Here is a 13,107-nt window from a genome sequence, read left to right on the forward strand (position 1 = left end):
GAAATCCATTGATTGCTCTATGTGTATGGAGAACTCCGTGTCTGGGGTGGTGGGATTCTGTCAGATGGGCATATCTAGATGTCAAATGCAAATTGTCATCGCATAAGCGAAAAAGTGTGTTGACTTGATGGGGGATTCCTTATCTTCATGCTATATCCCCGTCTCTCATCATAGTCTTGTTTGTTATAGGCTCCCAGGATCTTCATGATATGCAACACTGCAACCAGAACAGGGCCCCAGTTAAAGCGAGATGGGGCAATGCACCCACAGCCTCACACCCAGCTCCAAGTTTGGAGGATGGCCAATGCACGTGTGCGATCCCCAGCAACGTTGACTTTAGCATCTAGACCGCAGGGTAGAAATGGACCACCATCCAATGTTTGGCTTGGTACTTGGATCTAAATACTGCCTACCTATGCGAAAAATGAGGCCACTCTCATGTAGGGCACTTGAACCATTGACAGAAGAGTGACACGACAGCTGCACATTGCCTGTTTTTCCGACTGACGATAATGTTCAGATGAAAATAGGATCAAGAAGAAACATGCACGAGCTCTCTGAGTACCCAGGTGGGTATCACAGATCAGCCTTACCTTAGTAGTGAACATGTTAAGAACTTTAAGAAGAAGACCACAAAAGCCAAGATCCAGCCTTTCTCAAGAAAGAAGTGATTATTCCGAAGGAAAATTTTATGACTGTCTGATGATTTGCCCTTCTGCTATGCGAACTTCTTTGTGACTCGCCTAGGCAGGTCGATTTCCTCAATCCAACATTGTTTCTGTTGTCTCAGTTGAGTCCAAGGCTCCCCTTGCATTCAAATGGCCAAAGCTTCCGTGGGACAACTGAACCGCCAACCCCCGCCGATCTCGGGTTGCCCTAGCAACCTCGACCTCTTCAGCTGTGACGCCAGACGCTCGAGCACCGTGGCTGTCCTACCGCTTTTTTGACAGGCGTAGCTTCAAACCGTCGTTTCTTTTCAACACGCTTCTTGCGCTCTGCATTTCACAAGAGCCTTACTCTCGAGGCCTCTGTCTTGCCTTATTGTATATTCCACGATCTGTGGTAATTTATTTTTTATTTCTCATTCATTACCTCTGCACAACCATATCCGCCATCCTGAGACTTCTTCGTTTTGGGCCCTCGCATATCGTGTTTTTGGTCGTTAAGCCCTGTCCGATAAGATCGTGTTTGATATGCCTGTATCTACAGTCCGATAAATCCTCACTTCGCCCCGTCTCGAATTGTTCGATTCCAAACCACCTACTTTGGGCCTTGTTTAGTCTCTGCTTGAAATCATTCGTCAACAATATGGCACCCGCTGCACCACCTCTGCCGACGAGGTTCCCATGTTGGTGTAGAGCTGTATACTCATGGGGAGGAGAGGTTTGTTAACAGACCTCTTAAGCCTCAAATTACGCTAACTTGAGAACAGTCGAAACGAGATCTGGGATTCATCGAGGGAGATCTGATAGAATGTTTGAATGCTGGTGATGGTTCGTGGTGGGTAGGCAGACTATACCGAGATCGAAGGACCGTGGGATCATTCCCTTCCAACTTTGTTGAGCTTCTCCCTTCTCAATTCCGCCCAACCACCAAATCTGTTCCGGCTCCTGTACCAAACGCACCACCAAGTACTGCACCGACAAAATCCAGAACGTTTCGAAAGCCATTCGAAGCATACGCCAAGGCTCCTCACTACACCAGTGCGAAACAACCCGAGATCTTCAAAGAGACCCCGAAACCTAAGGAACGACAAAACTCTGGCGCTTCATTCGCACCTAGTACTCATGAAACGGAACGAGGCCCATCACCTGCACCTCCTCAGTCATATAACCACAGAGGACCTTCACCTGCACCACCTCAAGCGCACGATCACCGGGCTCCTTCGCCAGCACCCTCACCGGCGCCTTCTCACCACTATGGCTCGCGGGCTCCATCTCCAGCTCCTATGCACAGTTACCACTCGAGGGCTCCTTCACCTGCGCCAATGCACAGTTACCACCATTCAAGAGCTCCATCGCCAGCTCCTCCTCATGGTTACGATGCAAGAGGGCCTTCTCCTGCTCCTCCGATGCACCAAAGCTATGGCTATGCTTCAAGAGGTCCATCTCCCGCGCCATCTTTCCATCGTCAAATAGTCCCTTATCGAGGAGGACAGGACAGAGGTAACTCACCGCCTCCCCCACCGCCACCTCCTCACCGGCAGATGACGAGAGGAGGATCCAACGATCTGCATAGGAGATCTATTGATATCTCGCGTCATGGATCCAATGCCTCTTTCCACCCCTTCTCGCCCTCGAGGCAAAATTCAAATAATTCCTACCGACCGCCACAGCCACCACAACCAACAATTAGGCATGGATCTAGAGGATCTTTCGATGATAGGTCATATATGCCATATACCCCTGGCAGGAACTCCCCCGTTCCGCCATCACCCGCCGGAGGTATGACGCCTTCTCCATTGAGAGAGGCCATGGATGGGGTCATGGAGCAATTGGACGTTCTAGGTGGTGGTCTTGGAAGGCCTGGCCAAGCTCCTTCACCTGAGCCACCTGCCGATCCTTGGTCTCCAGAATCCTTTGATATGCTGTCTCATCGTTCAAATAGAAGGGACCAGGAGCGAAGCAGGCCTAAAACCTCGATGGGAATCGCGCAAGATGAAGGGTATGAAACATATAGCGGCGAATCGTCTCAAGAGGTGTCTTATCAGAGTGGAGGAAGAGAAGACAAGCTCAGCAGTTATGTTGATCGCATGGAAAAGCGGTTTCAGCAAATGCATCGTCAGAACTCAAGGACTAGCGAGCCTGATGACGATCAGCCACCTCCCCCGCCCCCTAAGAATGTGCCGTACGAGCGGCCGAAATCGTCTATGGGCCGGTCCATTGAGCCTGAACGAAAGCTACGAGCTCGCAAGTCGGCATATGAGATCGGAAGAGGGGTTGCCCGCACATTAACAACAAAAACCAACTCGACCAATTCGTCATCGGGCAATCAGAGCAACACCAGCTCATCAACACAGAGCACTTCAAGGACCTTATGGAGCGGGACATCAGCTGGCGCTTTCAGTACTACTAGTGCGGGAAGCCTCGCACGCTCAGGCAAGCGTCAACGTGCACAAAGTGCCCTGGGAGCACGAGACTTGGAGATTGATAGACCGGACTCTCCTTTCACAGGAGTCACCTATCACAGCAGCCATGCAAGTGACTCTCCAGCGCAACAGCGTCCCCAGACCCAAGTCGGCTTCCACGATGATCCTTCTTTGGAATTGGGAGGCTTGGTGCAACCGAAACCACCCAAGAGGAACATCTTCCGTAAGATATTTGACACCGCCAAAACAGGTGTCGCGAGCAGCCGAGGCGGTCTGGTTGCTGGTGGTCTCGGCATGGACTCGCCAAAATCACCCTTTGCTCGTTCAATGCCAGCTGGAGCTTCGCCTATGCCAGGTATGGGTAGCACGCCTACCAACAGAGACGTTGCGACAGAAATGGGGCTTAGTGGCGGTGTTGATTGGGTTCAGGTCCGACGTGATGTGAATCGTTCCAATTCGCTCAGTACAATAGAGTTGACTGAGCGCCGCGAACGATGTCAAATGATGGATCACCCTGCACTTAACCCTGTTGATGAGCTCTATGAGGGCGTCGAAGGAGATGAGGGGGCTGACGGAGAGCCAGTCCAGGAACCCACCAACTACCAAGGGATTAACTTGTCTCAAGTAGACAAGAACTCCCGATTCATCAGCGGTCTTCCTCCCGCCATAACAGCCGTCCAACTTGCCACTACATACGTATGCCGACCGTACAGGAGCGATGTCCAGCGGCTGCGAGCTATCTTTACGTGGGTCTCCGAGAAGATCTGCTGGGAAGAGGACTTTGAGGGTGAAATCGACACAACACGGGTTATCCAGGCCAAAAGGGCGTGCGCTGAGGAGTATGCTGTCCTGGTGATGGAGATGTGTTCTGCTATCGGTATCCACTGTGAGATCGTTCGAGGCTACCTCAAGTCTCCAGGGGAAGTTTCCGAAATCAACATCATGCCCCGACCCAACCATTGGTGGAATGCCGTTCTCGTTGACAATGAGTGGCGCATGGTTGACTGCTGTCTTGCCAGCCCCTCGTATCCTCGGCGAGGTTTATACTCCAATGCCAATAACATAGCCGATCCGTGGTGGTTCTTGACCAGGCCACTGGAGATTTGCTGGACACATATCCCAGAGCATCACAGTCAGCAGCACATCGTACCACCTGTCGCACACGAAACACTGCTCAATCTGCCATGCGCTTGCGCGCCCTTCTTCCGCAATGGTTTCGAGATGGTGGATTACAATACTGCATTGACTCGAATCGAAGATCTGGAGATGGTTCATATCAAATTCAGTGTTCCATGCGACGTGGAGATCGCCGCCGAGGTCGAAGTTCGAGGCTATTCGAGAGATTCAGACGGAGATGTGTTTGAAAGCGGCGATATCGTCAAGAAGAGGGCATTGGCTCAAGCTGAATGGTTCAATGGCATCAAGCGATACACTGTCAAAGCTCTACTGCCTGGAGATGAAGGGCAGGGTACCTTGAAGATTTATGCTGGCAAGCGAGGCCTTATGCACAGCATCAAGGATATTCCACACCCCCTTGCCTTTGCATTGCCTATTGTCCACACAGGTGAAAACCCGCCCTATGAGTTTGTCACAAGACATCCAACTCCTCACGCACAGCGGCATGACATCTATGTGGTTCAGCCGCAGTGCCAAAGGCTTGCACTTAACAACACTTTTGTCTTTGCCATCAGGCAGCACCCAAGTTCGCTGGGTGGATCGGCACTTACACCGTCGTCTAATCCAGGCGGCACCAGCCCCATACCGTTCGCCCGCCCCAGCTCAGCGCTGAGTATGAATGCGTCCAGTGTTAGCGGCTCGACCCCAAGCTCAGCTACGGGCACTGTGGCTGGGAAGAAGCCTGCCAAATTGGCGATCCAGACTCCAGGAGGCAAGATCCTCCGTCTTATGAGGAAGGAGGATCGTAAGGGTATTCACGTTGGAGGCCGAAGTCTCTCAGGCAGCGAAACTGCTAGTGATGGTGGAACCTGGGAGACAATAATTAAGTGTTCAGAGAAGGGTGTATGGCGAGGCCTCGTACTCGCAGATCGCACAGCTCGATGGTGCGTCTTTGCTGAATGGGTTTGTATGGGTTGATCATTACATATGGAAAGGAGGATTAGCAATGGGCAGACTTCGTTGGAGTTTCCTCTCATATTTGGTTGTTTCGTCTTCTAATACCCAAGGAGGAGGATCATGCATGCCCTGGCGCACAGCGGTATGATTATAGAAGTGCGCATGGGCCTTGGATTTTCTTTGTCTTGGTAGGGATGATCTATTGCATTGGGGTTTGTTCAAAAGTAGCAGACATGTCGGAAACTTATCGCAAGGTGTAAGATAATAGCATGTCACGAGCAACGATTGCAGCACATGATGAATAATTTAACTTATGATTCTTTATTAATACCTTTTATTAACAAGTGCAAGTGAAGACAACAATAATCACACCAAGATAAAGCTCTCAAAGGAAGTTTTGTTGGTTCCATCGAATAATCGTTAGTTCGACTTGTAGTTCCGCAATTACCATCCCGTCTCGGCCAATCACATTGCTCTGCGACACGACGATAGGATCCTGTCGCACTCGTGCCTTTCCGTTGTTTTATGGTTTTAACCTAACACGATCGAATCCGCAGACGCAGCAAACAAGTTAATAACGAGCAGGACGACCGAGCCTCGATAGATTGCGCTATAGACTGTGGTGTTTGACAAGCGAGCCGATACAAAACCGTCCGTGAATGGGAAACGCACCGACGGACCAAGACGGACCATGAAGCGCAATCGCGTTGGTCTGCGCACCGCGACGAAACGACAGATCGAATGCTGAAATCGATACCCAAAGCGGAATACAGTGAATTAGGAGAGGTCATGAGCTACAGGCCTTTTCATGGCCATGGCCAGGGCCAGAGCCAACAAGGCTCACAGCAACCGCTGCCAGTGTCCGGCATGAATCCGCCTTCATCGTATATGCCCGGCGGTTACCAGCAGTATACGAACCCTCAACAGCAGCAGTTCTATTCTATGCCTCAACAACAAGGTCGGCAGCAGCAACAACAACCGTACCTTCAGCAGCAGCAGATGGCGCAGTTCGGGGGCATGCAGACGGGTTTTCAGGGATACGATACAGCGGGACAAGCGTATGGCGGACACCAGATGCAACCGGCTGCCGCGCAATATACACCTCCAGCGAATGTTTGGCAGCAGCAGCAATCTACGGGGGGGCAGAACATGATGTATCAGCAACAATATCAACCATCGCATCATCATCAACAGCAACAGCAACATATATACCAGCAGCACGTCGCGTCGCCTCAACAACACGTTCAACCGAGAAGGCAGTCTGGCCACGTCCCTTCGCCGCAGCAAAGACCTTCTTCGATACCCCAAAATCAAGGATATCCACTCCCCCAGGCGCAGCAACAACGGTCTCAACACCAACAGTATTCGCAGCAGCATACGTCACAGCAACAATACCAGCAGCAGCACGCGCACTATCAGCAGCAGCCTCAGGTGACGGCTCCTCAGCCATCACCGCAACCTGCACCAAAGCAGGTAGCCTCGCCAGCTCGGCCACAGGCTCGACAAAGAAAACAGAACCAGCAGCCACGCCAAGACGCATCCAAACAGCAGCAAGAGACAATTCGACAGCCTGCGCAGAAACCTACAATAATAGATGTAGATGAGCCCGCATCGGAGACAGTCGCACAGCAAGAACCGGAGCAGATGGTCTATGTGAATCTGCAAGACATCCAAAAACTGCCACTACTTCCACCAGTAACCATGGATCAGACACAAGGCGGTCCTACATCTCACACAGGGAAGACAACGAACTGGGACGCGCAGTACGAATCTGGCACTGTCAAGCCTATGGACATTATGCTGAGCAGCCCACAAACTCAGCCTCTTCCGCCTCCTCAGCCAAAAGTGCAGGCATCTCATCACCAACCCGCGCAGACACAACCTCAAATGGCCACTCCCCGGGCAAAACCGAGCCCTCTCTCATCCGTGGTCAACTCACCAGCGATTAACGCTCACTCTCCGAGTATTACCAAGAAATCACCCGCAAGCACGCCAAAAAGTAGGCCCCTAGACACTGTCCATCTTATGGTGGCAGTGGCCGAAGAGTGTTTTGATAAGGCCCGTGGTTCTGTACACGATGTCGCGATGTCGCTAAATGCCACGCGGATAGACGAGTACCAGAAACTGATTTCGACAGGCCTGGCGTGTCTAGAGGCGTGTTTGCAAAGTAATAGACTGTCTCCGCGTCAAGAAGCAAAGATGCGATTGAGATACGCCACTGTAGTATTAGAAGAGACAGAGAACCCAATGGAAGCTGAGACGGCTGTCACAAAAGGCATCTCTCTTTGCGAAAAGGTGAGCGACGACTGACTAACCTTCGTCCTGCACAGCTGACCGACTCTGGCAGAATGGCTTGGCCGATCTCAAATACTGCATGGATTATATCAGGTTGAAGCTCCTATTTCAGCGAAATCACAAGGCTGCTTTGAATGCAGCTGATCGACAAATCGCTGACTGTGAAACGTAAGTTTCGTAGTGTCTGAAGTCCGGCATTTATTGATTTATTTCGCAGCTACAAACATATCCAATGGGTTTATGCTTTCAGACTGTTGAAGGCTTCATTTTACATGGAGCTTGGCCAGACAGCTGACGCCAGTGCACTGGAGAACATTCGCTCTATTCAAGTTACAGCTAGTTCCCGTGGCGACGATGCCCTGAGTGTGTTTGCTTTCATTCTTGAAGGTCTGGCACTTCTCAAGGCCTCCAAAGATGGCAACATTGAAAAAGTCCAAGCTTGTATTGCTCAAGTAGCGAAGTATCAGTGTGAACCAACAATCCATATCATGCAGCTCGATATACTGACGCTACTTCTGGATCTTGTCTGCGCTATCAATCACTCTGGCTTGGATTTGATGCTTGATAAGCTTAAAATGCTCCAAGATCGCATGGATGCGTGCACCGACTGGCATAGCGTCAAGTCCGATTTTCTCATTCCGGTCCAGAAGCAACCTGCTACTGGTCATACTATTAGTAGTGACACAGCAGGCATCATCCGAAGCGGTGAGGGTGTTCCAGAGGATTTTCTAGTCATGTCATTCATGACCAAAGTCGAGCTGAATTCCCTTATGTGAGCTACCACCCTTAACGCATTTTTACCAAATTAGCTAACATGTCGCTAGCTTCACTTTGACAGGTCTCGTGAATATGCACAAGTCCAGTGCACATGGTCGACAGACAGCCGACTTCTTGAATGAAGGCGTGAAAGCCCTGGAAACTTGTAAGTAGCATTTCTTCATTGTCCAGACATTTTGTTGACATGTACTAGGGGACAAAGCGACAGCCGGATTTAGATATGGGCCGTCCATCTCGTTACAAGATGCCATTGCGCAGCGTGAGTGGCGGCTGGAAGCTCACTGCTACCTCACCATCTTACTTGGCCTATACGCAGCTAGTCACTGTCAATGGGACCTGGTAAAGCAATACATCGTGAAGCTTCAGGACATTATGATACCGTCTACACAGGGCATCCTGCGTTTGCTGGCTATTTACCTATCGGGAGTGTTTGACCAAGGCACAGGGGAACTGGATGCTGCTATGAACACTTTCCAAAAGCCTGACTTTGATCTGAACCAGCGTGGAACTGGTGTCAAAGCCGCACATCGCGAGTTAGCCATGCTAGCTGGTCTGAACAGGCTTTGGATCATGCAGCATCCATCATACCGAAACGATCGAGCGACACTCGATCTGATCGAAGAACTAAGGCCGTTGTGCCTAAACCACCACAATGTCGACCTACGGACCGCTTGGCATAACGTTATGGCCGCTATTGGCACCGACCCACCTCAGCAGCTCAATCAACAAAAGCAGCACATACAGTCTGCCATGGCCGGGTCCAAATCCACTAAGAATGTGCTAGGCGCAGCCGTCACACTCGCTATCATGCGCAGCCGCTTATTCGAGAACGTCGTTGGCGATCAAGCCCTGAAAAGCGCCCTAGCAGCAGCCAAGCAGGCTCATCGTAGTGGCAATGTCTTGTGGCAGAGCGTTGCAGACGGTATGCTTGCTCACTCTTATGAAGTACAAGGCAAGGAAGAAGAAGCAGCGCAAGAATGGGCGAGGGCGACAAGGGAAGCCCAAGAGGCATTTGCAGGAAGTTTCTGAATGAGAGCATAACCTGGTTAAGTAGAGCTCACAGGACTGGCGTTTATGGCAAGGAGTTCTCCCGCATGGTTTAAAAAGAGAAATTATTTCATGATTGTATATCAGACTCGGGGGTTTATGGAGATCTGTACGATACCTGACCATACATGTCTTTGGTCTTCGCTGTTTGTGGGCAGAAAGTGGTAATTAGATACGACCCAAAGTCGTGCTTTTGGCCGTGATAACGGCGTCAATCAAGGTCCCGGACTCTGTTGAGTCCTGAGCTTATTAAAGGCATCTCCATTCAAGAGATGCATTGTGACTTTTGCGAAGATAGTAGATCACCGACGGAATCCAGGGGGCGGTTGGAAGCCTGGAGGGGGCATAAAACCAGGGGGGGGAGCACCAGCAGCACCGGGGGCGCCTTGAGGAGCAGGGAATCCGGGCGGGGGAGCAACTGGGAAGCCCTGCGCCGGAGACCCGGAGGGTGGTCTGAAACTGCCTGGGTGGAAATCGGCTGGGTTGGTGTATCCAGCCTGTGATTGTGGGGGTCGCGCAGGCAAACCTGAGGGAGCTGGTGGTAAAGGAACGGAGCCTCTTGGAGGGGCTCCGGGGGGCGGAACTCCGGCATTGTATGGCGACGGACCTCGACCGGGAGGTGCAAACCCACCGGGGACGCCCTGTGGAGGTGCACCGACGGGGGGCATTCTTCCCATAGCTGAAGGATCGAAACCTGCTGGAGGCGCAGCTGCAACTGGTGGCGGTTGTAGAAATGCCTGGGGCACAGGCTGTGCTTCTGGGACAATGTTCCGTTTCTTCGCTTGAGCAGCGAGCTCACGCTCAGCCTCATCACCATGTCTCTCTCCCTTTCCGTCCTTCTTGAAAGCATACTGGACCGAAACCTCCTTACTTAAGATGTACTGTCCGTGCAAGTTCGCGATAGCAGCATCACTGCTCTCAAAGTCGGCAAAGCTGACAAAACCAAAGCCCTTGCTCGCGCCAGACTCCTCCCTTGCGACCTTTGGCAGACTGAGTAGTGGACCGAAGCGACTGAAGGTGTCGTAGAGGATCTTCTCGTCAACCATGGGATCGAGGTTTCCGATAAACAGCTCGGCGCCAACCTCGGCGGCACGCTGCTTGTCTGCGCTGGCCTTGTTAACGCGCAAGCTCTTTCCATACAGTTTGATGCCGTTCATAACATTGGCGGCGTATTCAGCGTCTGTGGGTGTGCGAAACTCGACGAAGCCGAAGCCCTGATGTGTCTGGGTAACACGATCGCGAGGCATGTGGATGTTGTGGATGGGGCCCATCTGAAGCATGATCTCGTATACCATTGCGGATGTTGCGCGCTCGTCGATGTTGCCGATGTAGACCGTCGCCTCCTTGTCTTGTTCCCTAAGAAGAGTATTAGCTTTGCTGTCGCGTTGCGATGAGATGAGAGAGCTATACCAATGCCTATTTTGCGCCATGATGACAGATTTTGAAGAGACCTCTGTCTCTTACAGTACGAGTACTTTGACAAATAAAGAGGGCGAAGAATTGACCAGAAATTGTGCTACCGCGATGATGAGGTGAACACCTGGTTATCAACTTTGCATGGAGCTTCTAGAAATTTTGGCTGATGGTTGGGATGTATGAGGTAGCCTTGTCGCGTAAGCCACACAAGGTGCAGGTGAAAATGTGGCGTCGACCGAGGTTCTTCCGCCCCCATGTCCGCGATTCGGAGGTGGAATTTCCAGCTCCCGGCAGCTCTCCGAAATTTTTGGGAAGACGTCAACGCCAACGCCAGAAACGACTGCGGTCTATAGATTATCAGTCTCGAGCTTTGAAACATCCGGTTGAGCTGCATTGTTTTGTTGTGTAACTTTCTCAAATCAGTCAACTACACTTCTTTGAATTACTTCAAGATGTTTGCCCTTTCCGAGGAGTCCAAGGTATGATGATATAGCTTGGAGAGGTATCTATCTATCACAGCTTCGCTAACGATTAGCACAGGAGCGCATTGCCAAGCTCATTGACGTTTCGCGCGTTGCCATCCACTAGTATGTCGTCGACGTTTGGTTTTATTGTTGGGCGATAACTGATTTGTGTTACAGTGGTTATCTTCCTCTGATCCTCTATCTTGGTACGAACAAGCTCGAATAACGACATGCGATTACAACGGCAATACTGATTATATATCCCAGGCTACACCCGAAGCGAGCCCCGACCTTCAGTCATCCGGTATGCATCGATCCCTACGAATCGCATACGTAAGCAATGCTAATTGAATCCATTTAGCCTTCTCTCTCCCCTCTCCTAAGCAGGGAGCAGTTCTACAGCTATACAAAACATAACAGTGTACATTATCTTGTGGAGATGTTTTTCAAGGGAGAAAGGGACAACTACCACCAGCATTCATGGCGTTGGGACACGGCGTGGTAAAATTTGACGACGACCGCAGATATGCTTGGGAGGAGGGGTTGACTGTACGAATGAGTGTGAAAAATCACCATGTATCATCTTGCAACGCTATGACGCCCAGAATAAGGGAATACCACTCATAATTAAACCTTGTCACATAATACTCTTTCCATGAAATTTGATCGTGTGAGTTTCGGTTTGATGCGGCAGAAGACGTAGGAATTGCTCTGGTGACGTCGAAGCCTCGGCCGAGCTTCCGTAGCTTTGAGATCCGCAGAAATATTGTATCGAAATAATTATTTCAGTGACCTTCAACCTTTTCAACCACCACCCTACCTCATGGCGCTCTTCTATTGTCTTTACCCTCGCGAAATATGATATTCGGCTTATAGAATTATCTAATCTTCCTATATGCCCGATTCAGACCATGCGGGACTCTCTCCCGCGACCATCGAGTCCATCGCCGGTCTCAGCGCTGGTACAGTCGCGACATTGACTGTTCATCCTCTCGACGTCGTCAAGACTCGCATGCAGAGTATGGCTGATTGACTTTTACCCCTCTACCGCACAATCTTAGTGTCTGACAATTACCTTTAGTCTATCGTAGCGCAGCCCCCGATGCTGTGCGTCCAACAACAGTATCCATTCTCCGTGCCTTGACATCTACTCCTCACCCTGTCGCCTCTCTCTACCGCGGTCTAACGCCTAATCTTGTCGGAAATGCCTCTAGTTGGGCCTCTTTCTTCTTTTTCAAGTCGCGCTTCGAGCGCGCTCTCGCTACGTGGCAGGGTCGGCTTGGAGGACGTCCCTCTGGAGGCGATTACTTCATCGCTAGCGCTTTGGCAGGCGCAGCAACGACTACGTTGACCAACCCTATATGGGTCCTTAAAGTACGCATGGTATCCTCTGACCGAGGCTCTCATGGTGCATATCCTTCCATGTTGGCTGGCGCCCGCTCCATACTTCAGACTGAAGGCATTCGGGGCTTCTACCGTGGCCTGGGCATCTCTCTGATAGGAGTATCACACGGCGCTGTGCAGTTTGCAGTATACGAGCCCGCAAAGAAATGGTACCACGCGCGGCGTCGAGAGAGGCACGGCATCGAAAGGGAGCATATGACCACTGAGGCTACAGTTGGGTTATCGAGTCTGTCCAAATTCGTCGCTGGTGCTGTCACGTATCCGTACCAAGTACTCCGGAGTAGGCTCCAGAACTACCAAGCTGACGAGCGGTTCGGTCGGGGTATCAGAGGCGTTGTTGTAAGAATATGGACCGAGGATGGACTCAGAGGGTTCTATCGTGGTATGGTACCGGGCGTTGTTAGGGTGATGCCCGCGACGTGGGTGACGTTCTTGGTGTATGAAAATGTCAAGTACTATCTTCCTCAGTGGGCTTGAGGTGTAATCTGACTGGCATGGCGTTGTGGGTTCACGTTATCAAGGTTACAATTTAGATTTAGATGG

General features: G+C 51.0%; 6 protein-coding genes across 6 annotated transcripts; 5 read left to right on the forward strand and 1 right to left on the reverse strand.

The window, feature by feature from the left end:
* Positions 1 to 361: 361 nt before the first annotated feature.
* On the forward strand, positions 362 to 671 carry FOXG_18132 (uncharacterized protein; the record flags this gene model as incomplete). Its single annotated transcript, XM_018398178.1, has 2 exons — positions 362 to 388; positions 531 to 671. 2 exons carry the CDS (start codon positions 362 to 364, stop codon positions 669 to 671), a joined length of 168 nt encoding a protein of 55 aa, XP_018234349.1.
* A 280-nt stretch (positions 672 to 951) lies between these two features.
* On the forward strand, positions 952 to 5,482 carry FOXG_01560 (uncharacterized protein). The gene is made up of 2 exons (XM_018378429.1): positions 952 to 1,383; positions 1,433 to 5,482. The coding sequence occupies exons 1-2, from the start codon at positions 1,309 to 1,311 to the stop codon at positions 5,180 to 5,182; spliced, it is 3,825 nt and encodes a 1,274-aa protein (XP_018234350.1). The 5' UTR covers positions 952 to 1,308; the 3' UTR covers positions 5,183 to 5,482.
* Positions 5,483 to 5,655: 173 nt separating this feature from the next.
* Positions 5,656 to 10,298, forward strand: FOXG_01561 (uncharacterized protein). The gene is made up of 5 exons (XM_018378430.1): positions 5,656 to 7,456; positions 7,509 to 7,624; positions 7,674 to 8,228; positions 8,281 to 8,378; positions 8,427 to 10,298. The coding sequence occupies exons 1-5, from the start codon at positions 5,903 to 5,905 to the stop codon at positions 9,260 to 9,262; spliced, it is 3,159 nt and encodes a 1,052-aa protein (XP_018234351.1). The 5' UTR covers positions 5,656 to 5,902; the 3' UTR covers positions 9,263 to 10,298.
* FOXG_01562 (uncharacterized protein) lies at positions 8,437 to 10,871 on the reverse strand. The gene is made up of 2 exons (XM_018378431.1): positions 10,691 to 10,871; positions 8,437 to 10,636 (listed from the first exon to the last, which is right to left on the reverse strand). The coding sequence occupies exons 1-2, from the start codon at positions 10,708 to 10,710 to the stop codon at positions 9,583 to 9,585; spliced, it is 1,074 nt and encodes a 357-aa protein (XP_018234352.1). The 5' UTR covers positions 10,711 to 10,871; the 3' UTR covers positions 8,437 to 9,582.
* Positions 10,872 to 11,148: 277 nt separating this feature from the next.
* On the forward strand, positions 11,149 to 11,543 carry FOXG_18133 (uncharacterized protein; the record flags this gene model as incomplete). The annotated part of the gene is made up of 5 exons (XM_018398179.1): positions 11,149 to 11,175; positions 11,237 to 11,283; positions 11,338 to 11,366; positions 11,428 to 11,464; positions 11,522 to 11,543. 5 exons carry the CDS (start codon positions 11,149 to 11,151, stop codon positions 11,541 to 11,543), a joined length of 162 nt encoding a protein of 53 aa, XP_018234353.1.
* Positions 11,544 to 12,055: 512 nt separating this feature from the next.
* FOXG_01563 (uncharacterized protein) lies at positions 12,056 to 13,041 on the forward strand (the record flags this gene model as incomplete). Its single annotated transcript, XM_018378432.1, has 2 exons — positions 12,056 to 12,179; positions 12,242 to 13,041. 2 exons carry the CDS (start codon positions 12,056 to 12,058, stop codon positions 13,039 to 13,041), a joined length of 924 nt encoding a protein of 307 aa, XP_018234354.1.
* Between the last annotated feature and the right edge of the window lie 66 nt (positions 13,042 to 13,107).

The sequence above is a fragment of the Fusarium oxysporum genome, chromosome 5, assembly GCF_000149955.1.
Source record: "Fusarium oxysporum f. sp. lycopersici 4287 chromosome 5, whole genome shotgun sequence".
Classification (NCBI taxonomy): Eukaryota; Fungi; Ascomycota; class Sordariomycetes; order Hypocreales; family Nectriaceae; genus Fusarium; species Fusarium oxysporum.

What these genes read in the sequence shown, in the direction of transcription:
- FOXG_01560 (XM_018378429.1), top strand. Translation starts at nt 1,309, where the DNA reads ATGGCACCCGCTGCACCACCTCTGCCGACGAGGTTCCCATGTTGGTGT. An exon ending in TATACTCATGGGGAGGAGAG is followed by an intron (nt 1,384 to 1,432) that starts GTTTGTTAACAG and finishes ACTTGAGAACAG; the next exon opens with TCGAAACGAGATCTGGGATT.
- FOXG_01561 (XM_018378430.1), top strand. Translation starts at nt 5,903, where the DNA reads ATGCTGAAATCGATACCCAAAGCGGAATACAGTGAATTAGGAGAGGTC. An exon ending in GCATCTCTCTTTGCGAAAAG is followed by an intron (nt 7,457 to 7,508) that starts GTGAGCGACGAC and finishes CGACTCTGGCAG; the next exon opens with AATGGCTTGGCCGATCTCAA. An exon ending in CGTGAAAGCCCTGGAAACTT is followed by an intron (nt 8,379 to 8,426) that starts GTAAGTAGCATT and finishes GACATGTACTAG; the next exon opens with GGGACAAAGCGACAGCCGGA.
- FOXG_01562 (XM_018378431.1), bottom strand. Translation starts at nt 10,710, where the DNA reads ATGGCGCAAAATAGGCATTG. An exon ending in ATGGCGCAAAATAGGCATTG is followed by an intron (nt 10,637 to 10,690) that starts GTATAGCTCTCT and finishes TACTCTTCTTAG; the next exon opens with GGAACAAGACAAGGAGGCGA.